A 24,657-nucleotide genomic window follows, 5' to 3' on the forward strand; every position below is an offset into this window, starting at 1 on the left:
CCTAACAGCTTGGCTACCAGTATAATGTGAGAGCACATCATCAGTATGATGTGATTCAACCTCTGTTCCAACTATGCTAGACTGTCTAGTAATGGGCAGGCTGAGAAGTTTCTTTCCTGAACCTTTTCCTGGGGGAGTCCCTGGATCAGATTGAGAACCATTAGCTACTTTTTCTACAGATTGGGCACTTATGGCCTTATCCTGTACTCTAAGCATATTAATTAACAGTTCTAAAGAAGGATTCTTCCCTACACTCAAACCTCTCTCTATGCAGAGACTCCTTGCTCCTTTCCAGCTAAGGTGATCATATGCAAGTTTGGACAGTTCAACTTTTTGGCCTGTGCCAGACATTTTTAGAGAGAGTTAAAGTGATAGACAAAGAGAAAAAAGTTTTCAGAACTTTTTGGAAAGACAGAAAAAAACTTTTTAAACTTTTAAGAACTTTTTGAAAGTTTAGTAGTACTTTTCAGCACTTAGAAAACAGTGAGAAGAGGAAATGCAAAACTTTTTGTCTATGTGTATATACACTGACCTTGTTTTGTATATTTTTCTCTTATGAAAAGTACAATGACAAGAGTGGTAAGTAGTCTCAAGCACTTATCCCACCACTGCACAACCAATGTAGGAGGCTGGACTGGCTTGTAGTGAGTACCAAGGGGTACTTGCACCTTGCACCAGGCCCAGTTATCCCTTATTAGTGTATAGGGTGTCTAGCAGCTTAGGCTGATAGATAATGGTAGCTTAGCAAAGCAGCTCAGGCTGAACTAGGAGACGTGTGAAGCTACTACAGTACCACTTAGTGTCATATGCACAATATCATAAGAAAACACAATACACAGTTATACTAAAAATAAAGGTACTTTATTTTTATGACAATATGCCAAAGTATCTTAGAGTGTACCCTCAGTGAGAGGATAGGAAATATACACAAGATATATATACACAATAGCAAAAATATGCAGTATAGTCTTAGAAAACAGTGCACACAATGTATAGTTACAATAGGATGCAATGGGGAAACATAGGGATAGGGGCAACACAAACCATATACTCCAGAAGTGGAATGCGAACCACGAATGGACCCCAAACCTATGTGACCTTGTAGAGGGTCGCTGGGACTATCAGAAAATAGTGAGAGTTAGAAAAGTAACCCTCCCCAAGACCCTGAAAAGTGAGTGCAAAGTGCACCAAAGTTCCCCTAAGGACAAAATAGTCGTGTTAGAGGGAGAATGCAAGGAAAACACAAATCAGCAATGCAACAACGATGGATTCCTGTCTGAAGGTACCTGTGGAACAAGGGGACCAAGTCCAAAAGTCACAAGCAGCTCGGAGATGGGCAGATGCCCAAGAAATGCCAGCGGTTGGTGCAAAGAAGCTCTTACTAGGCTGAAGAACTGTGAATACTGCAGGAACGACAAGGGCTAGAGACTTCCCCTTTGGAGGATGGATCCCCCACGCCTTGGAGAGTCGTGCAGAAGTGTTTTCCCGCCGGATGGACGCCAACAAGCCTTGCTACACGCAAATCGTGCATTTGGCGTTTTTTGGACGCTGCTGGGGCCCAGGAGGGACCAGGAGGTCGCAAATTGGACCTGCAGAGAGAGGGGACGTCGAGCAAGACAAAGAGCCCTCACTGAAGCAGGTAGCACCCGGAGAAGTGCCAGAAACAGGCACTACGAGGATGCGTGAAACGGTGCTCGCCGAAGTTGCACAAAGGAGTCCCACGTCGCCGGAGACCAACTTAGAAAGTCGTGCAATGCAGGTTAGAGTGCCGTGGACCCAGGCTTGGCTGTGCACACAGGATTTCCGCCGGAAGTGCACAGGGGCCGGAGAAGCTTGCAAAGTCGCGGTTCCCAGCAATGCAGCCCAGCGAGGTGAGGCAAGGACTTACCTCCACCAAACTTGGGCTGAAGAGTCACTGGACTGTGGGGGTCACTTGGACGGTGTCGCTGGATTCGAGGGACCTCGCTCGTCGTGCTGAGAGGAGACCCAAGGGACCGGAGATGCAGCTTTTTGGTGCCTGCGGTTGCAGGGGGAAGATTCCGTCGACCCACGGGAGATTTCTTCGGAGCTTCTGGTGCAGAGAGGAGGCAGGCTACCCCCACAGCATGCACAAGCAGGAAAACAGTCGAGAAGGCGGCAGGATCAGCGTTACAGAGTTGCAGTAGTCGTCTTTGCTACTATGTTGCAGGTTTGCAGGCTTCCAGCGCGGTCAGCGGTCGATTCCTTATCAGAAGGTGAAGAGGGAGATGCAGAGGAACTCGGCTGAGCTCATGCATTCGTTATCTGAAGTTTCCCCAGAGACAGAGACCCTAAATAGCCAGAAAAGAGGGTTTGGCTACCTAGGAGAGAGGAAAGGCTACTAACACCTGAAGGAGCCTATCAGCAGGAGTCTCTGACGTCACCTGGTGGCACTGGCCACTCAGAGCAGTCCAGTGTGCCAGCAGCACCTCTGTTTCCAAGATGGCAGAGGTCTGGAGCACACTGGAGGAGCTCTGGACACCTCCCAGGGGAGGTGCAGGTCAGGGGAGTGGTCACTCCCCTTTCCTTTGTCCAGTTTCGCGCCAGAGCAGGGGCTAAGGGGTCCCTGAACCGGTGTAGACTGGCTTATGCAGAATTGGGCACCTCTGTGCCCAACAAAGCATTTCCAGAGGCTGGGGGAGGCTACTCCTCCCCTGCCTTCACACCATTTTCCAAAGGGAGAGGGTGTCACACCCTCTCTCAGAGGAAGTTCTTTGTTCTGCCATCCTGGGCCAGGCCTGGCTGGACCCCAGGAGGGCAGCTGCCTGTCTGAGGGGTTGGCAGCAGCAGCAGCTACAGTGAAACCCCAGGAAGGGCAGTTTGGCAGTACCAGGGTCTGTGCTACAGACCACTGGGATCATGGGATTGTGCCAACTATGCCAGGATGGTATAGAGGGGGCAATTCCATGATCATAGACATGTTACATGGCCATATTCGGAGTTACCATGGTGAAGCTACATATAGGTAGTGACCTATATGTAGTGCACGCGTGTAATGGTGTCCCCGCACTCACAAAGTTCAGGGAATTGGCTCTGAACAATGTGGGGGCACCTTGGCTAGTGCCAGGGTGCCCTCACACTAAGTAACTTTGCACCTAACCTTTACCAGGTAAAGGTTAGACATATAGGTGACTTATAAGTTACTTAAGTGCAGTGTAAAATGGCTGTGAAATAACGTGGACGTTATTTCACTCAGGCTGCAGTGGCAGGCCTGTGTAAGAATTGTCAGAGCTCCCTATGGGTGGCAAAAGAAATGCTGCAGCCCATAGGGATCTCCTGGAACCCCAATACCCTGGGTACCTCAGTACCATATACTAGGGAATTATAAGGGTGTTCCAGTAAGCCAATGTAAATTGGTAAAATTGGTCACTAGCCTGTTAGTGACAATTTGAAAGTAATGAGAGAGCATAACCACTGAGGTTCTGGTTAGCAGAGCCTCAGTGAGACAGTTAGGCACCACACAGGGAACATATACATGCACACCTATGAGCACTGGGGCCCTGTGTGACAGGGTCCCAGTGACACATACATATAGGCCACAAACCTATGAGCACTGGGGTCCTGACCAGCAGGATCCCAGTGACACATAACAACCATACTGAAAACGTGGTGTTTTCACTATGAGCACTGAGGCCTGGCTATCAGGATCCCAGTGAGACAGTGAAAACAGTGACAAACACCCTGACATACACTCACAAACAGGCCAAAAGTGGGGGTAACAAGGCTAGAAAGAGGCTACCTTCTCACACAATGTCCATAGGTGTGGATTGGACATCACCTGAAAAGCCAAGCACCTCAAGGCCACCATCGAAGCAAGCGATCGGTCCAGAGAGTCAGTCTTATCCAGCCCACAACAGATTGTGAATTTAGCTGCATCTCTCCTGTCAGCAACAGCCTGGGTGGAAATGGCCCAGGCCTCTTCCGGAACCCGTGGAAGCATGTGCACAACCGTAACACAAAGTATGAGTATAGCGACCCAAAAGGCATGCAGTGTTCACAGACCGCAATGCCAGACTGGAGGAAGAAAACATAATCTTCCCAAGATGATCCAGCCTCTTGGATTCCCTACCCGGGGGTGCAGAAAGGAACGCACCATTAGACGTTGAGGCTTGGATAATGAAGCTCTCAGGGGTAGGGATTTGGGTCAGGAAAGCTGGGTTGTTAGGTGCAGGCCTATAGCAGCAGGCTGTTGTCCTTTCATAGGAGCCCTTGTGTTGGATTTGGACCAGGTCGCCAGCAGGACATCAGTGAGGTCTTCATTGAAGGGCAAAAATGGTTCAGATGTGGAAGAAAAGGCTGAAGCACCTCAGTCAGGAGGTTAGTCCTGACAGCCACCAAAGGCAGCTCTACGACCAAGACCCCGGCCGCTCTCCGCACCAACATGGAATAGGAAGATCCCTCCGCCATAGCCACGGTAGGGGGAGAAAGCATGCCAGCATCTGGTGAGGTGTCTAGATCGTTGGCTTCACCCAGTTTCTAAGCCTAGTCCATAGGGTCTTCAAGCTGGTATTCTAAAGGGTCCATCGACCCCTCCATACTCTCACTGTACCCGTACCCATAAGAGTAAGGGTTAGGATCTAATCTAGGGAGCAAAGTCCATACCAAAGTCGGAATCAGTGTTGAATGACGCCGGTCCAGCTCCATGTCAGCACTAAGTATGGGATCAACACGGACCGTCGGAACAGTCATCGTGGAAGGTTGCATGGGTACGACTTACACTGGTTCAGATCCGGAAGCGGACCCTGGGTGCCATCAGGTACCAAAGCGGAACCCGAGAGGGCCCCTGCCGACCCAGTGGGGCCTAAAGGCACTCCAGCACGGTCGGACTGCCCATGGATGAGGCACATGGCCTCCAAAACTCCTTCAATTGGGCATGTATGGCTCCTGCTTCCAGAAACTCGAGAAGGCACAGAGCAGACCCAGTAGTATGCTCTGAGAATGGAGGCCAAGAGCATCAATGCTCCGTCTCTCGCGTCGCATCAGCCAACTGATGGGGTGAAGTCGAAGAATGCTTGGGCTTCCTTGACTACTACTTACGCTTACCCGAGTGTCCCAAAGATTTTGTATGGGATGATGACCTTTCTCTTGACTGAGACCAGGAGAAAAGTGGAGCCGAGTGCCAGGCAGCGGGTAGCTTGAGGGGCTGCTCCCACAAAGCCTTCGGGTTCATGGCCCTGCACTTGGAGCACGACTTTGGGTCATGGTTGCGCTTCAGACACCACAGACACACGAGGTGCGGATCAGTCACGGACATCATCCGGTGACAGGATCGCAGGGCTTGAAACAGGTCTTCTGTGACGACTTCCTCGACGCACAAAGTCAAAAAACTTTGACAAAAGTGAAAAAGTCCAGTCAAAAAGTGACTGTAGGGGTAGCTCTTCTTCAGATCTGTGCGTAGGCTGGTGTTGAATGAAAAGAACTGACGTCAGTATGACAGGGTATATACGACCCGCAATGCCACATTCTGCGACCACGATGCCTATGATGAATGCTGAGTCGACTAATGCCACCTGACATCACACAAGGGCACTACTTGAGAAAAATCTCTGGATCCAGACTGACGCCTGGGGGAAATTCTAAGATAAGGAATCTGAAACTAGAAGTCTCTATCAAATGGAGTTGTGTGTGTGCTTTGGGTCTAGGATTATTGTTATTGAAGGAGCTGTGAGGGGGGTCTGACGCCTAGGTTATGTACTCTCAATGTTTTGTGCTGGGAGGGAATGATCTGTATGGTGACCAGATTTTCACATCTGAATACAAGGACATGTCAGTGACAAATGGAGAACTAAAACATGGCAAACTACATAGAAGAGGGATTACGGTGTGGCAATCAACATAGGACTATAGTCCACAGGCAGAGATATGACTTTAATTTGGCTGCCTTTAATGGGATTACAATTTCCAAATTGACAGGAACTGTTGGGAACTAAGCCATATGTAAAAAACATTTTGTGGTCGGAAATAGCTTGATGGGACCATTATTGAACCACAAAAATACCTTTACATATGTTCAAAGCACAAATTGTGATTCGGTAACAGGTCACCGAATCACAATTTATATTTGAGTTTGTATTCGCGATTCATTATTTGAAAGGGGAGTGTGGTGGGCATCTCTTCCAAATACCAAATCTGAATGGGATGTATTAATACTTTACTGACTCTGTGAAGGAGGTGGTAACCAATTCGCAAATGGAAGGGGTCCCAATGGGACGCCTTCTCCTTTGAAAATAGAAAATAAAAACAATTTGCGAGCAGGCAGTGGCCCCACGGACCAGTACCTACTCCTCAAAAATGAAGCTTCAAAGTTTAATTTTCTTTTTTTTAAAGCATTTTGTTTTCCTTTAAGGAAAACAGGTTGCATTATTTATTTACCATCTTTAGAAAAGCTTGCTTTATTAAACAGCAGCCAAAGACTTGGTGATCTTCTGACCCCAGCAGGTCACCATCCCTGTGATTCCTATCATTCCTAATGGGTCGCAAACATCAACCTATGTCATGAATAGAATTGCATAGGATCGCTATTTGAAAGATTGACACGAGACTCCGCACTCTAATGTCCAATGGTATTAAAAAAAGAATTTCCTTGTGTATCACATATCCTTATGAGATGCCATGTGTCATAATATTCCACCAGTCAAATCTTCATAAAAGAATTGCTTTTATTGGTTCATGATATTCATTGTCCATACGTAAGTTCACATGATGATCAGACTAGCCATAGCCAATGCGTTTCGTCCTTACGGACGTCTTCAGGGCTAGAACCATAGAAAAAACATATGCAACATGAATCCTTACATGCATATCTATGTATTACAAAACATATAAATCTAAAATCTTATTCAACCGACTATTTCTAATATTCTAATGTCACCATGTTCTTCTGACAATGCATCTTATGATCGAAAATATTTTTCCTGCACCCGCATTAATATAAACTTATAACGAGGCACATATAGTTCCACCTATCATATCCCATTAGCTATGTTACTTTATGTCACATGGGTTTTCAGACCAAAGCAGATGAGGGTACTTACACTGCTTGTTCGTTCAAACTCATCTTATGTTATTATAATTGACATTTCATAATTGTCATCATTATTCTTGTAATAGAAAGTGAGTGATAGCCCCTGTCTAGTCCCAAACACGGCAACCGAAAGTCCGGTAACCATTTTGCAGTGTAACAATCATACACAATAACTACTACGTTTCACCTAAAGTTATATTGTCACATGACTCCACAGCTTTGCCTGTTCAACCATATATTTTAGAATCTATGCAACATTAATTATTTATTTGAAACACTTTCCAATATCACTGTTCACATTTCATATTTTCGACAGATAGACTCATTCACCCTCTAAAAATACTTGAGCATTCAATTTTCAAGTATTGAGTTTACGGTATATGTGAGAAATGGCACCTTTTTGCATGGCCACCCACATTTTTTGTTGACTGATGCTGGTTTTGAGCTCTGCACACGGGGGTACTGCTGACCAGAACCCTGTATATATGTTCTGACCTCTATAACATGACAGAATTGGCTAACTCCTAATAGACATCTTTAATTTTCCAATAAGTACGTAGCACATGGAGTAGGAAAATAGACCATATCACATAGAAAAGTTAAATGTAATATGTGGACCTCAGCACATGCACAGCTATCCACTAGACTGACGAAAACTGACAGGTAGGCTTCTGGCTGACCTGTGTAGCCTGCCTTCTGCATCTTTTAAACCTGCAGGAGTTCCCATCACAATAACCATTTTGATAGGGAAAAACCCTACTTTTCAATATTAAATAAATCACACCTAACTAGGTCTTGCAGCTGCGCTACGTACAGTGCCTAGTATTTAAATGTGGTACATGCATGTATTTAGTGTTGGCAAGTTCATACGGTGACCAGCTCCCAGAAGCTGTTTTCACTGTATCAGGCTATAGCTGTGAGGACATTTATGACTGTTTTGGGTCCCTTTTTGGCTGCAGGAACTTTAGAAGTGCAGGTCGTGAACAGCAATGGGCTTACTCTTTTACGAGTGGATACAGGTCTCTTCCTAAATATCTCAAGCCCTCTTTTAACCCATCCTTTTATCCCCCCACCCCACTGCTGAGACTCCTTCCTTGGGTTGGAGGTATCCACACAGGAGAAAAAAGGAGAGGTGGAGGCCACTGCACACAGCATTTTGTAGCACGTTCGCAGTACTATGGTATAGCTACTAAAAGTACCACAAGATGCAGTCTGAAGAGGCTCTTGTGACCTCTCGGCGTGAATGAGGCCTTTGTGGTTATAGACGTCTGGGTCACGTTAGGCTGCTTATCTCCCTGGAGGGCTCTCTTGCAGGCAGGAGGCCAGGTAGGCAGATTCACAGAATAATCCTACATTCCCAAATGACCAACTGGTGTAACCATCAGCTGCAATCAGGACTTGGAGGGAAGGGGAAGCGGGGGTCTCTCTGGACTTCAGCATCATGCTCAGATCATGCAGGAAATTCTTGTACTGTGGTGTGGTTTCTGGGTCCAAGCATTTGAGGAGGCCTCCTTCCTAGGCTTCTTCCTACGTGGCGGCTCAGTGCTTGCTTAATGGATGATGCAGTCATTGTCAAGAGCCATTTACACCACATAAGACCTGTGAGCAACCAGGGAGATGGTCATGGAGGAGGAGAAGCAGGAGAGAGGTTAGGTCACCTTGTGACTGTGACAAAGGTGGTTAACAGAAGGAGCTGGTTTGAACTGACCTGTGACAGTCTGCAGAGTTAGTTTAGGAACTGACACATTTGGCCCATGTCACTGTGCCCATGAAGGGAGAGGCACTTGAAATATCCACCCAGTGGACATGAAGCACTGCGCCCAGGAGAGACTGGCTTCCCCCCTAACTGCAACAGCAACTTGGGGCTCTTAGCACCGAGGATAGGCTTGAGTCAAAGGTGTAAGAGTCTCATGAGCATGGTGGATGTTTAATTCCAAAGGATCCATGATTTACACTCTACTGCTGCACTATAACAAAATGACTTTGCTGGAATAAGATATCAGGTACCAGGGGAAAGATGTTCAAGATACACAGTTTGAAAAGCTGTGGCCAAAGTGAAACCAAAGACTCACCAAATTAGTCCCTCGTATAGATTTTGTCATCAGAGGCTCCTTCGCCTGGGTTTCCGCTGCTACGAATACCATAGCAAACAGATGCAGAAATAATCCATACATCCAAATGGCGAAGGGTACATTCCAAAATGTAAGGGATTGACAAAGTTCAAATTGTCAACTAAAACTTCTCTTTATTCTTCATCAAAACATAACAGCCAACGCGTTTCATTCCTTTTTGACAATACAGAACTTCTTTGGGGCCGGAGATTGTTCAAATTTCTCAAAATCATTTCAGTGATTGGGTCAAGTAATTGCATATTTTTTTTATTTGGTGCATTTATTCACATGAAAATTAAACCACACCTTCAATCCTATGTCAGCCACAATTTCATCATAAACTGGAGTTCCCTGAATGTGAAGAAGCCCAAACAAAATGATGGTAAAGAAGGCATGCTCCAGGACGGTGTGAACACAAGAACTTAAAGGAAAAACTACTGAACAGCAAGCAAACAAGATTAACAAGAATGTTAACCAATGATGACCAGGCTGACCCAGAGTCCACTACAAGTATTGGTATTGCACACAAATGGACTCTGAAAAGCAGCCAGCTAAACGTTTTTGCAGACTGGGGTTAAAAGGGGCGATTCACACAGTGCATCTTTTAAAACATATTTTATTAGAGTTTGGAATCAGCAATGCTATGTTATGAAGAACACACTGGGGCAAGATACACAATGATCAAGAAGCAGTGAGGAAATGTAAATAAGAAACAATGCCTGAAATGCCAAAAGAAAACTGCAGGTTACTAAAACACTAAGCAATCCGTAACCGCAGCAATGCCTATGTGCGGTACAATAGGAGGGGCAAAAACCTAAAAGAGAAGCATATTGAGTGACCGGAAGACTACACACAGCACCACAATGGAACGGGCAATACACCGGCTCCTACTTGATGTAAGAGGTCCGACGACAACCAGTTTGCTATTTCTTAGAAAGCATCACAGCTGATCTTGGTCTCGTGAGTAGTGTGAAGTATGGTAAACCTGGCACCAACACTGAAGAAGAACTGGGTGATTCAAGAGTTTTACTGCACCTTCTGGTCCTAGCGCCGGATAAGGCTGAAACACCGGGTATCAGAATAGCCCTTCAATGCTGCTTAGATCTGGGATAGCTAAACATTGTAGAATCATGCCAACATCACTGGAGCAAAAGCCGCGGACATGGCTCCAGAAGCTGCAGAGAACGCTTGATCCAGACAGTTTGGTGAAATGCTTTAGTTTGTCTTGACAACAACAGGCACAATTCTAATAGAATGTTTCCTGCATCTCGACGTCAAGAGCAACAAGACAGCTTTGATTTTTGATGGTATTAATACTAACAGCATGGTCTGAGAAGAAAACATACTGAGGGAAGATCTTACTTTGCAGAAATTGTGAGTAATTGTCTTTAGTAGTTGCGTATGCCCGGTTCAGATTAGACGTAACATAGTTGATTTGAGAGCTGATAAATTGCTACATATAGGTGTGAATTCCAGAAAACAAATATAAAACCGTACATTCCAGAACTGGCCCAGGTTTCAGATCTTCCCCATAAAGGATAATAGGGATGTGAAGGGAATCCACATCATCAACAGGAGAAATCCTCAGGACAGAGAGCGGTGAGCAACCTGCTGCTCAATGCGGAGAGCGCAAAGGATGAACTCACGAAGCCTTGACCCTCACCTGCACATCATTTCAATGCTTGAGATCAATATAGCGAAATAGCATTTGGAAAGTAAAGGGAAGAGACTGCACCCTTGTAAATGGTGATCAGTAGCCAATGAAATGATACTCTTCTGCAACCTGGGTTTTAGGGCTTTTTGTGAAAAGTACTTGTGTTTGTGAAACAAAAAAAGAATAGCTTCCATGTTTTTGAAGCATTTAAAGATGTCTTCTTAAAAATCCTACATATAGGTGAGTTTAAGAGAACATCATTGCTTTTGTTGGGTTAATAAAGTATGCTCCTGGGTAAAGAAAATTCGGATAATTTTTAGAAATACTTTGCATTTCCAGCTAATACATATTTGAGATGTGAAATGTCACCCATGCAGGGACGTATAGCTAGATTGCAACAAAATCCCACTGCCCAAGGGTGAAGTGTTACTTAATTTACGTATTTTATTTACACATGGGTGCTCCATATGAAAGGTGTGAATCTGACTCAGGGATGCTTCGAGACATATGCGTGAAACCCCATTCACTCGAGAATGTTTAGCAGGTTAGTATTAAAATCCTACTCAACCAGGGGCATTTGGTTGCGACTTCTTAGACCCCAGCTATGCCACAGATCTTTGTTTCTGTGGTCTTAGAATCCTGGTCTCCCAGGGATGGTTGCTTATGTAGGTTTAGAACATCATTCCTCGAAGGATATTTGGCTATTTAGGCTTAAACTCACACGTACAAGGCAATGCTTGTCCACAAGCATCAGGAATGCTGACACATGCATAGAGCAGCATTCCAGAGACTCAGAAAGGCTCCATAATAGTTCCAATTGTCAAGAGACTTGACATCAGATGGGTGATTTTCTGTAGTCCCTGCAGAGCAGTGATCAGAAATAATCAATGTTAGGCTCTGGGAAACTTGTCTCAGAAGCACATGTTAAACTCTGACACTCAGATTTTCTATTTTGTAGCCTTCAAAGCCAAAATCAGGAGGGTTTCTGAGCAGCCAAGTGTTGTACTGAAATCATGCAGTTCACAAGCCAACGGCTGTTGCCTTTAATCTAAGGAACGTGGCAGCCAGGCTTTAGCTTATCTGTCCTCAGCCATCCACCTAACAGTCTTTATTGCTGAAATGAAGTGCTTTACACCACAGATGCATTCATTACTGGATGCCAAGGATCATGTCAAGAGGACACAGAAGCCAGATGAAAGAGCTGGAGAAGAACATAATGGTAGTCAAAGTCTGTTCAGTTGTTCACTTCCTGTACTCGGGGAATAAACATGCAACAGCAGTGTGCTAGTGTTTGACATTTATAGCGCTTAGTTTGTACATAAAATACATAATAATTGCAGGAGCCGTTTTTTTTGTTCTGCAGTGATGCCCAATGCCAACACTTCTAGTCTTGAGTCCTGTTCCTGGTTCTTCCTTCCACCCCACACTCTTAGCCTCCTTTTGCAAGTGGGTTTTCATCTCTGCATGAATATGTCAAGGTCTTCAGCTCCTCAGTAGGCCTCTGCTCAAATACAACGTAACTGAATAAGGCATCTGCACTTTGCATCACCAAGATATGGGAGGGAGTAAGGGTTCTCCATCACTTGTTGAATAAACACCACAAAAAGCAGCAGTGCTTGTAAGAGTAATTCTCTGCTTCACTGGTATAACCTGTGGCAAATGCATAACCTTCTGAGATGTGGCTAACTGCAGCTATTGCACAACTCAAAGACCTGAGAAGACAGGGCTCTTCACTAAGGCCTAACAGGACCAAATGAATGCAGAGAAACATCAAAAAATGTTGAACCTACTTCATTAACTTATCTATGGCAGAAGACCATCAGCATAAGGCTGTTGGAGTCTCAAAGAAACACCAATGCCTAAGACAGGAAAGGCAGCCCAAGGCAACAACTGGAATAGAGCACTGGAGGCTCTTTTCTGTGCAGCTGTACAACAGTCTGCTGCTGCGGTGGCCTCTTTCGTAGGAGTAGACATAGATTTGGCTGCTGTGGTGGCCTCTTTCTTAGGAGTAGACATTGAGCTTGTTGCTACGGTGGTCTCTGTTAGGAGTAGGCAGAGTCCGCTGCTGTGGTGGCCTCTTTGTTAGGAGTAGACAGACTCTGCTACTGTGGTGGCCTCTTTGTTAGGAGTAGACATTGATTCGGCTGCTGTGGTGGCCTCTTTCTCAGGAGTAGACATTGATTCGGCTGCTGTGGTGGCCTCTTTCTTAGGAGTAGACAGCGATTCGGCTGCTGTGGTGGCCTCTTTCTTAGGAGTAGACATTGATTCGGCTGCTGTGGTGGCCTCTTTCTTAGGAGTAGACATTGATTCGGCTGCTGTGGTGGCCTCTTTCTTAGGAGTAGACAGCGATTCGGCTGCTGTGGTGGCCTCTTTCTTAGGAGTAGACATTGATTCGGCTGCTGTGGTGGCCTCTTTCTTAGGAGTAGACATTGATTCGGCTGCTGTGGTGGCCTCTTTCTTAGGAGTAGACATTGAGCTTGTTGCTACGGTGGTCTCTGTTAGGAGTAGACCGAGTCTGCTGCTGTGGTGGCCTCTCTGGTTGGAGTAGACCGAGTCCACTGCTGTGGTGGCCTTTTTCTTAGCAGTAGACAGTCTGCTGCTGTGGTGGCCTCTTTGTTAGGAATAGACATGAGTCTGTTGCTATGGTGGTGTCTTTGTTAGGAGTAGACCAAGTCGGCTGCTGTGGTGGCCTCTATTAGGAGTAGAAAGTCTCGGCTGCTGTGGTGGCCTGGTTCTTAGGAGTAGACGGTCTGCTGCTGCGGTGGCCTTTTTGTTAGGAATAGACATGGAGTCTGTTGCTATGGAGGTGTCTTGGTTAGGAGTAGACCAAGTCGGCTGCTGTGGTGGCCTCTATTAGGAGGAGAAAGTCTCTGCTGCTGTGGTGGCCTGGTTCTTAGGAGTAGACGGCCTACTGCTGCGGTGGCCTCTTTGCTAGGAGTAGACATGGAGTCTGTTGCTATGGAGGTGTCTTTGTTAGGAGTAGACCAAGTCGGCTGCTGTGGTGGCCTGGTTCTTAGGAGTAGACGGTCTGCTGCTGCGGTGGCCTCTTTGCTAGGAGTAAACATACATTCCTAGGCGTTGTGGAGAACGCATTCCCTGTCAAGGTCCCTTCTCCTATTGACAAAGATTCTCCCTCTGAACAGCAATTTTTTTCATTGAAGGGGCGGGGACTCTGATTACAGAGTTTCATTATCACAGATAAAGCTTTGGTACCACTGTTGTATTTTCATTGGATCACAGTCCCCTAGACTCCATATTTTTAGTTTCCCATACTGCTGCTCCCATTAGCCCTGGGCTTTGCAGAATGTACTAATGATTTCTGTTGTGGGTTGACTGGTATCTCTTTTTTTAAGATAATAAAATATCTTGATCATAGAATCTCTTGATTTTGTTTATTGAGAGGGGGTATTATGGCGGCATTATCACTTTTCTCTTAATGAACACTTTTCTGTTCAGAACTGATCTCACCAGGAACCGGCCTCTTGTTAGTGGCATTTGTAGAAGAGGCCAACCCAATACTGAGCGAGTCATAGGTTTTTCTCCTCTGCACTTCTCTTTAGAAAGTCTGCATGATCCACATTTGAATTAGGAACCAAGACTCGCCCCTGCCCGCTGCCTCCAGTTTTTCTCACAGGTGCATCCTTCCTATGGCAGATTATCAGGTCAATAACACTGCACATACTGCTAACACAGCGATATGTGGCAGTATTTGCTCTTACTATCACGCTTCTTTGTTTGTATCTTAAATATTTACATTTTTATCCATTACTTTTTCAGTTTACAAACACATTATTAAATGATGTAGCAATTTAATGTTCTTTGGTCTTCAATATTGCTGCTTCCTTACTCATTTTGAAGTAGACCTGAAGGAGAGAGACCCTGGCGATGCTGAGTTCCCGCTCTCAGCTGGTCAAGCTGGGTGGGTTACACTCTTTACTTTCTCGAGCACTGGCTGCTCTGCTCTCCCCAAAGACAATGATAGACCTCCAAACAAGGCCTGGCTGACCAGCCATTTTAGCTCCAAACCCACGTTTGCTTTCCACTAGCAAGAAGTGCAAATGGCAGATCAATTGGGCAAGCAGCACGTTCATTTCTGACAACGAGCGCTCAGGTTCCATGTCTTCTACCCTCAATGCCCTGTGAGTACGATTCTCCCAGCTCTCGACTCAAAGTTTGTTTCCACAGGCTCCTGTCACTTAGAATGCAAGCAGACCCTTCCTCCGCCCCCTCGTCTGACAGATTGGTAAGCCCCCCTCAAGCTGGGTCCACTAACCACAGGCAGAAAGCCTCCTCCTAAACCAGAGTGAATATAACACAGTAAAAAAAGAAGATAAGAATCACGTTAAATGTTTCTGCAGAGGACTGGACTGTCATGCTTCAAGAAGCCTGCCGACTCCCCACCAATGTTGTGATAGTCCATCGTCCCGCACCCGGTGCATCTTTGCAGCAGCAAACAAAATATTAACCAGAGAACACATGGAAGAGCTCAAACAGAACATACAACTATTTTCACTCTCAATCTATAATAAACCTCTCAACACCTACTGACTGCAACAGTGGCAAGAGGACTCAGCTTGTCCCAGTGAAACATCAGGTGCTTTAATGATGATTCCACTGAAAGAATACTAGAGCCAAGACAACACAAAAGTCTGTGTCAACACTGCAAACTGGAAAGAAGCCTGCACTTGATAAGACACTGGAGCCAAATAACGCAGAAAGCCATTTTATAGAGGCACAGATGAAACATTTCTACCCCTGATTACAAAGGAAAAGAACAGCAAAAAGTAATATTATGCGAGAAAGAGGGTTACACAGGAATACTGCACAATACTTGCTACAAAGAACCTGCCACTGATCCCAGATAGGAGTGCAAAAGAGAACTAGTGCCTTAATTCAAAAATTCCCTACCAGTCTCTAAGATGCCGAAGAATCATATTCTTCAAAAGCACCTTCAAGAAACTTGCACAACCTTCTCAAGCTAGACAAAGGACGGTAGCACAGTTGATCAGTAATTTTTGTAGTGGTCACAGCCAGAATCTGTGGACTCCATCAAAAGCTTCATTCCAGACACAAGATATTCCCTGGCACACCACAACGAACAGAACTACCACCCGGAGGCATCCCTGCCAACAATCACGCAGAAGTGGACACTACACACTAACACGTCAAAAAAGAGATGCGACCCAGGCTGTCGGAATTCCGCTAGTATGAGTCAGACACATTCCATTTCAGATAGTATGGTGAGAAACATTAAAGTGATCTTCACACACAACTTTATTCTGAAGGACAAACCCTTTCTGCTGATGTGTGAACATCTTTTCATTTCCAACCTTGAGAAGGAGCTGAAGCTCCGATAGTAAGAAACTACTTGCCGTCCTTCAACAGATGACACATTTATTATCTACAAAAGTGCATGTGGTTCACTACAGAAGTTTGTACAGGTCTGAACAACTTCCACTCTTCCAACTTCTGTCTTAACATTACACCAACGCAAATACCTTCCCTGGAAGATCTGCACTCCTAAATCAGGCAGTGCAGATAAAATGTCAATTTATAAAATCTGCCCACGACCCAGCAAATGTTTTCATCCCACTACACAAAGAATCTGAGACCTTCAGACATGTAAAAAGACCCCAGAAAATCTGTCTTGAAAACAGACATCAGAAATTAAATCCTCTCCTCAATTCACAAAGAAGTCAAACAATGCTGTTGTGCCAGGTAAACAGATAAATCATGGCAAATAAATTATTTAAGTGATTCTGTTCTGCTCATAAGACATATCATACGTCTTGCGTGTGCTTTACAAACAGCAGCTTACGTTTCCTGCTCGAAATGTTCCTCCCTCTCTTGTTGTTACACACGCCATGTTTGTTTGATATTCTGTCCACTCATATCCAAGGAAGTCTCCTGTGACTCTACAAAAGCTTATACCACAAATCTGTCATGTTATTACACGGATTTACAATTACTTGTCTAGATCCAATAAGTGAAAAACCTTTATATCACTGTACTTGGACGTTTGATTTGTATAACCGATGCCTTGTTGCAAAGGCATAAATAACAATCTTGCAAGTGTTAAACATTTCTTTCCAAACTGAAAGAAAATAATTCAGTGGCTGAAGCTCTGGTTATAGATGTGAAGCCATAAAGCGAAGAACATGCTGTATCTGATGGAGGAGACAGCGGCTGCACGGCTTCAAGGACCCCCATTACGCTGCGACACCATCTGCTCGGAGAGCTTTGAACCGCTCATCCCCCCCACAAAGCAGGACACACAGCAAACTACATGAATTTATCGTTAATGCTCAAACACAGAGGGACTTGGTATCATTTCAGGGAACTCTCTCTATGGAATGACAAAAAATGTAAATAAAGAGAAAATATTTTAGACATGCAAAGACATACACAAGCAATGCATCCTTTCAACTCAATATGCTGCATAAAATCTATTAGGATGAAAAATACTACTTGTTACCAAATGAGTATACGTCAGTATGCACGAGGGATACTTTTAAGATGCTCCATTCACATGCAAGCATAAGAGAAATGGACCTATGTGTTCGTTCTACCACAAACTAATAAATTCATTCATAAATTAGAAACCCTATTTGAATTCTGTATTTCTAATGAAGATTTTTTGCGAAGTTGACTCTAGTAGCAACGTTTGATTCAAGATGACTCTTGCAATCTATACTATTAATCCTATTTACTAAGTCTTTTAAAGGTATTTTTGATTAACTTAAAATTCGAATTCATCAACATTCTTAATTGTAGTTTGGATTTACATATACCGTTCTCATTTGTCAGTGCTTTTGGTGGTTAAGATGTGCCGTACGCTTGAAGCCTTTCCCACATTTAAGTGACTCATCGGGTTTCTCACCTGCATGTGTTTTCCAAGGATACCAGGATACCATTTCAGACTACACAGAATTCACATTCAGATCATGGACCTGGTTTCTCACTTGCATGTGATCTCTCATGAATGACATAGTTTGCTCTAAAACTGAAGCATTTTCCACATTCAGTGCATTTGTAGGGCTTGACACCTGTATGCTTTTTCTTGTGGCTAAAAAGGTATCCTGTGTGACTGAATCTTTTACCACAATCATTGCACTGATAGGGCTTTTCACCTGTATGTTTTCTCTTGTGTACTGTAAGCATTTCTTTGCGAGTGAAACTCTTCTCACATTCGGTACATGCATATCTTATTCCAGTATGTATGGTCTGATGCCTTGTAAGGCTTCCCTTTTGGCTGAAGGTTTTTGCACATACATTGCAGGCATATGCCCCTACAACCGTGTGCCCCACCTCCTCACACTTATTCTGGCTCTTAAAATACATGTCTATATTGAAGGTTTTCTCCGAGTTTGTGGATGCACAGGGTGTTTCACCGAGGTACGTTTCCTGGTGATGATCAGTGATAGTGAAGCTGTGCACGTCGTCCATGCTGTCATAGCTTCTGGAATTCAGCAGTGTGTCTTTTTGGCTTTCTAGGAGCTTTACATTTTTTGGGCCGCTTTTGTCGTCGTCGTCGTCATCATCATCGTCGTCGTCATCGTAGCTGCCTGATCCCTCCACACCTGATGTTCTTTCATGCCCACCAGAATGTATTTCATTAGCAGAAACTATTTTAATTGCAGGTGGTTCTTCGTTCTGAACAAACTTTGCTTTCTTCGAACTCTGGAACATGTTTGTGCCGGATTGTCCTGATACAGTGTCGGGAGCTTCTTCAGTAGCACTTTTCAAACCGTATCTGTATTTTCTTTTAGTTTTCTTGCTTCTCTCACCTGAGGGTTTAAAGTATGTTTTGTTAATTCTATTCACATCATTAGTTTCTGTTTTTAAATAGATTTTGCTAATCATAATGATTCTGGACTGTTACCCACTGGTCACTGTTCACTCACACAGCAGGGACCATAAACCTTTCTGCACAGCATGGGAAAGTGTTGCCAAGACGGACCACAGTGCATGCTGCCTCAGCCCCTCCCGCTCCCGAATGGGCCAACTGGCTTTCTGTACCTCAATACTTTCCGCTCCATGCTGCCGTCACTGGTCTAGAGTTGTGTGAAAGTTTTAAATCATTTTACTTCCAAGTAATGAGAAGCAGCTCCTCAAAGGTAAATACATTCTTTAATAAGGATTGTCCCTACAGAGCCTCGAACTAGAAGCTGATGTCTGGAACACTGAACATACACAAAGAAACTTTAGAAGTGGCCTCCATTGCTTCTTTACAACTGAAGTTTTAGGTGCACAAGACACAATAGTGTGACAGACACTTCCTCGGCCTGATGTACATGTATACAAAGATGGAAAGCATCTATATTGAGTTCAGAATACAGAGGATAATGATAAGTTTAGGAGACTTTCGAACTCTAGCAAAATGCATGATGAATATCCAAAGGTTCTTCATTCAATGGAGGTTATAAGAGATACAAGGTGGGTATCTTCCGATAAAAATAAGACACAAAAATAGAAGGAAGCATTCTGTTATCCAACTGTTTTGGGCTGACTTCAGGCAAGCACTTGCAATGCATGGACTTCATATATCGTAGGCTTTAGTCCCAAATGTAGCCTCAGGTTACCACATCCTCGTATCACTGCTGGCTCCTACATAAAAAAACGTATAAGCAAAAAAAAGCAAGAGGTGCATTTAAGTTCTAAAGTGGAAGAGGGAATGATTTTCTAATAGGGGGAAAGCAAGTGAAAGAATCCGTTAATGATACTTAATGACAACACTGCAAGGACACCCCTCTTACTGAGTTACTGACACAAAGTATAAGACACTGTGCAGTGTAAGGAAATTGTTACTTGTCCAGTAGACATCTGTTTGTGGCATGTAGTGCTGTAGATTCACATGCTCTGCATAAGCTTACCAACTAGTGTTGGGTCCGGAGTGTTACAATTAGCTTTTCTTCGAAGAAGCTTTTCAAGTCACAGGATCAAGTGACTTCTCTCAGTGATAGTGCGCATGGCATTGAGTCCTTTGTTAGATTGTTTTCCCGCAGCGGTGAGGAAAGGAGTGCAAAGTAAGTAAATACAAAGATGTCCATTGTAAGGAAATGCCTCCTTGGTATGGTTACCCCCGGACGTTTTGCCTTTGCTGATGCTAAGTTATGATTTGAAAGTGTGCTGAGGCCTGCTAACCAGGCCCCAGCACCAGTGTTCTTTCCCTAAACCTGTACCTTTGTTTCCACAATTGGCACACCCTGGCATCCAGGTAAGTCCCTTGTAACTGGTACCCCTGGTACCAAGTGCCCTGATGCCAGGGAAAGTCTCTAAGGGCTGCAGCATGTCTTATGCCACCCTGGGGACCCCTCACTCAGCACATGCACACTGCCTCACAGCTTGTGTGTGCAGGTGGGGAGAAAATGACTAAGTAGACATGGCACTCCCCTCAGAGTGCCATGCCAAACACACACTGCCTGTGGCATAGGTAAGTCACCCCTCTAGCAGGCCTTACAGCCCCAAGACAGGGTGCACGAGCACTATGCCCCTACAGTGTCTAAGCAAAACCTTAGACATTGTAAGTGCAGGGTAGCCATAAGAGTATATGGTCTGGGAGTTTGTCAAACACAAACTCCACAGTTCCATAATGGCTACACTGAAAACTGGGAAGTTTGGTATCAAACTTCTCAGCACAATAAATGCGCACTGATGCCAGTGTTCAATTGATTGTAAAATACACCCAGAGGGCATATTAGAGATGCCCCCTGAAAACATACCCGACTTCCAGTGTGGGCTGACTAGTTTCTGCCAGCCTGCCACACACCAGACATGTTTTTGGCCACATGGGGAGAGTGCCTTTGTCACTCTGTGGCCAGGAACAAAGCCTGTACACCTCATTTGTTACAGCGCCACAGGGCATCCCAGCTAGTGGAGCTGCCCACCCCTCCAGCCACTGCCCCCACTTTTGGCAGCAAGGCTGGAGGAGATAATTAGAAAAACAAGGAGGAGCCACCCACCAGTCGGGACAGCCCCTAAGGTGTCCTGAGCTGAGGTGACCCTTACTTTTAGAAATCCTCCATCTTGTGAGTGGAGGATTCCCCCAAAAGAATTAGGGATGTGCCCCCCCTCCCCACAGGGAGGAGGCACAAAGAGGGTGTAGCCACCCTCCACGACAGTAGCCATTGGCTACTGCTCTCCCAGACCTAAACACACCCCTACATTCAGTATTTAGGGGCTCCCCAGAACCTAGGAAACTAGATTCCTGCAACCTTAACAAGAAGAAGGACTGCTGACCTGAAGCCCTTCAGTGAAGACGGAGACGACAACTGCTTTGGCCCCAGCCCTACCGGCCTGTCTCCCAACTTCGAAGAAAACTGCAACAGCAACGCATCCAACAGGGACCAGCGACCTCTGAAGGCTCAGAGGACTGCCCTGCAACCAAGGACCAAGAAACTCCTGTGAATAGCGGCCCTGTTCAACAACCTGCAACTTTCTTGCAACAAAGAAATAACTTTAAAGACTTCACGTTTCCCGCCGGAAGCGTGAGACTTTACACTCTGCACCCGATGCCCCCGGCTCGACCTGCGGAAAACCAACACATCAGGGAGGACTCCCCGGCGACTGCGATCCAGTGAGTAACCAGAGACGACCCCCTGAGACCCCACAGCAACGCCTGCAGAGGAAATCCAGAGGCTCCCCTGACCGCGACTGCCTGTAACAAGGGACCCGACGCCTGGAACCAACACTGCACCCGCAGCCACCCAGGACCTGAAGGAACCGAACTCCAGTGCAGGAGCGACCCCCAGGCGACCCTCTGCCTAGCTCAGGTGGTGGCTACCCCGAGGAGCCCACCGTGCCTGCCTGCATCACTGAAGTGACCACCAGGTCCCTCCATTCCTTCCTATCTAAAACCGGACGCCTGTTTGCACACTGCACCCGGCCACCCCTGTGCCGCTGAGGGTGTACTTCCTATGCCTTCTTGTGTCCCCCCCCCCGGTGCCCCACAAAACCCCCCTGGTCTGCCCCCGAGGAGGCGGGTACTTACCTGCTGGCAGACTGGAACCGGGGCACACCTGTTCTCCATTGAAGCCTATGTGTTTTCGGCACCTCTTTGACCTCTGCACCTGACCGGCCCTGAGCTGCTGGTGTGGTAACTTTGGGGTTGCCTTGAACCCCCAACGGTGGGCTACCTATGCCCCAACTTTGAGACTTGTAAGTGTTTTACTTACCTGCAAAACTAACCTTTACTTACCTCCCCCAGGAACTGTTGATTTTTGCACTGTGTCCACTTTTAAAATAGCTTATTGCCATTTTTACAAAGGCTGTATGTAAAGAAATGGCTCCCTGTTGCAGTTACCCCCCACTTTTTGCCTGATACTGATGCTGACTTGACTGAGAAGTGTGCTGGGACCCTGCTAACCAGGCCCCAGCAGCAGTGTTCTTTCACCTAAAATGTACTTTTGATTCCACAATTGGCACACCCTGGCACCCAGGTAAGTCCCTTGTAACTGGTACCCCTGGTACCAAGGGCCCTGATGCCAGGGAAGGTCTCTAAGGGCTGCAGCATATCTTATGCCACCCTGGGGACCCCTCACTCAGCACAGACACACTGCTTGCCAGCTTGTGTATGCTGATGAGAACAAAACGAGTAAGTCGACATGGCACTCCCCTCAGGGTGCCATGCCAACCTCACACTGCCTATGCAGTATAGATAAGTCACCCCTCTAGTAGGCCTTACAGCCCTAAGGCAGGGTGCACTATACCATAGGTGAGGGCACCAGTGTATGAGCACTAGGCCCCTACAGTGTCTAAGCAAAACCTTAGACATTGTAAGTGCAGGGTAGCCATAAGAGTATATGGTCTGGGAGTCTGTCAAAAACGAACTCCACAGCTCCATAATGGCTACACTGAATACTGGGAAGTTTAGTATCAAACTTCTCAGAATAATAAACCCACACTGATGCCTGTGTTGGATTTATTAAAAAATGCACACAGAGTGCATCTTAGAGATGCCCCCTGTATTTTACCCAATTGTTCAGTGTAGGCTGACTGGTTCCAGCAGCCTGCCACAACCGAGACATGTTGCTGGCCCCATGGGGAGAGTGCCTTTGTCACTCTGAGGCCAGTAACAAAGCCTGCACTGGGTGGAGATGCTAACACCTCCCCCAGGCAGGAGCTGTAACACCTGGCGGTGAGCCTCAAAGGCTTACCCCCTTTGTTCCAGCACCGCAGGACACTCCAGCTAGTGGAATTGCCCGCCCCCTCCGGCCACGGCCCCCACTTTTGGCGGCAAGGCCGGAGGAAATAATGAGAATAACAAGGAGGAGTCACTGGCCAGTCAGGACAGCCCCTAAGGTGTCCTGAGCTGAAGTGACTAACTTTTAGAAATCCTCCATCTTGCAGATGGAGGATTCCCCCAATAGGGATAGGAATGTGACCCCCTCCCCCTGGGAGGAGGCACAAAGAGGGTGTACCCTCAGGGCTAATAGCCATTGGCTACTAACCCCCCAGACCTAAACACGCCCTTAAATTTAGTATTTAAGGGCTTCCCTGAACCTAAGAATTTAGATTCCTGAAACCTACAAGAAGAAGACGACTGCTGAGCTGAAAAAATCCCTGCAGAGGAAGAACAGAAGACACCAACTGCTTTGGCCCCAGTCCTACCGGCCTGTCTCCTGCCTTCCAAAGAAACCTGCTCCAGCGACGCTTTCCAAAGGACCAGCGACCTCTGAATCCTCAGAGGACTGCCCTGCTTCAAGAAAGACAAGGAACTCCCGAGGACAGCGGCCCTGCTCCAAAAGACTGCAACTTTGTTTCAAAGGAGCAGATTTAAAGACCCCTGCAACTCCCCGCAAGAAGCGTGAGACTTGCAACACTGCACCCGGCGACCCCGACTCGACTGGTGGAGAACCAACACCTCAGGGAGGACCCTCCGGCGACTCCGAGACCGTGAGTAACCAAAGTCCCCCCTGAGCCCCCACAGCGACGCCTGCAGAGGGAATCCCGAGGCTCCCCCTGACCGCGACTGCCTGAACCTAAAGTCCCGACGGCTGGAAAAGACCCTGCACCCGCAGCCCCCAGCACCTGAAGGAACGGAACTTCTGTGCAGGAGTGACCCCCCAGGAGGCCCTCTCCCTTGCCCAGGTGGCTACCCCGAGGAGCCCCCCCTTGCCTGCCTGCACCGCTGAAGAGACCCCTTGGTCTCTCATTGAAAACCATTGAAAACCCGACGCGTGTTTGCACACTGCACCCGGCCGCCCCCGCGCTGCTGAGGGTGTACTTTTTGTGCTGACTTGTGTCCCCCCCCGGTGCCCTACAAAACCCCCCTGGTCTGCCCTCCGAAGACGCGGGTACTTACCTGCTGGCAGACTGGAACCGGGGCACCCCCTTCTCTCCATTGAAGCCTATGCGTTTTGGGCACCACTTTGAATTCTGCACCTGACCGGCCCTGAGCTGCTGGTGTGGTAACTTTGGGGTTGCTCTGAACCCCCAACGGTGGGCTACCTTGGACCCCAATCTCAACCCCGTAGGTGGTTTACTTACCTGCTAAAACTAACAATACTTTACCTCCCCCAGGAACTGTGAAAATTGCACTAAGTGTCCACTTTTAAAACAGCTATTTGTGTTTTATGTGAAAAGTATATATGCTACTGTAATTATTCAAAGTTCCTAAAGTACTTACCTGCAATACCTTTCAAATGAGATATTACATGTAGAATTTGAACCTGTGGTTCTTAAAATAAACTAAGAAAATATATTTTTCTATAACAAAACCTATTGGCTGGATTTGTCTGAGTGTGTGTTCCTCATTTATTGCCTGTGTGTATGTACAACAAATGCTTAACACTACTCCTTTGATAAGCCTACTGCTCGACCACACTACCACAAAATAGAGCATTAGTATT

At 46.1% G+C, this 24,657-nt stretch overlaps 1 protein-coding gene across 5 annotated transcripts in view; it reads right to left on the minus strand.

The window, feature by feature from the left end:
- Window positions 1–6,659: 6,659 nt before the first annotated feature.
- The window catches only part of LOC138286725 (zinc finger protein 525-like), a 128,039-nt gene continuing 110,041 nt past the window's right edge, over window positions 6,660–24,657 (minus strand). For 3 of the 5 annotated variants that reach the window (XM_069227244.1, XM_069227243.1, XM_069227242.1), the window contains one exon: window positions 6,660–18,594. In XM_069227244.1, coding sequence (XP_069083345.1) covers window positions 17,750–18,594 — 845 coding nt within the window. In that variant the 3' untranslated portion in view covers window positions 6,660–17,749. Of the gene's footprint in view, window positions 18,595–18,918; window positions 19,415–24,657 lie in introns of those variants that run through there. The other 2 variants (XM_069227245.1, XM_069227246.1) reach the window with 2 other exon arrangements.

The sequence above is a fragment of the Pleurodeles waltl genome, chromosome 3_2, assembly GCF_031143425.1.
Source record: "Pleurodeles waltl isolate 20211129_DDA chromosome 3_2, aPleWal1.hap1.20221129, whole genome shotgun sequence".
NCBI lineage: Eukaryota > Metazoa > Chordata > Amphibia > Caudata > Salamandridae > Pleurodeles > Pleurodeles waltl.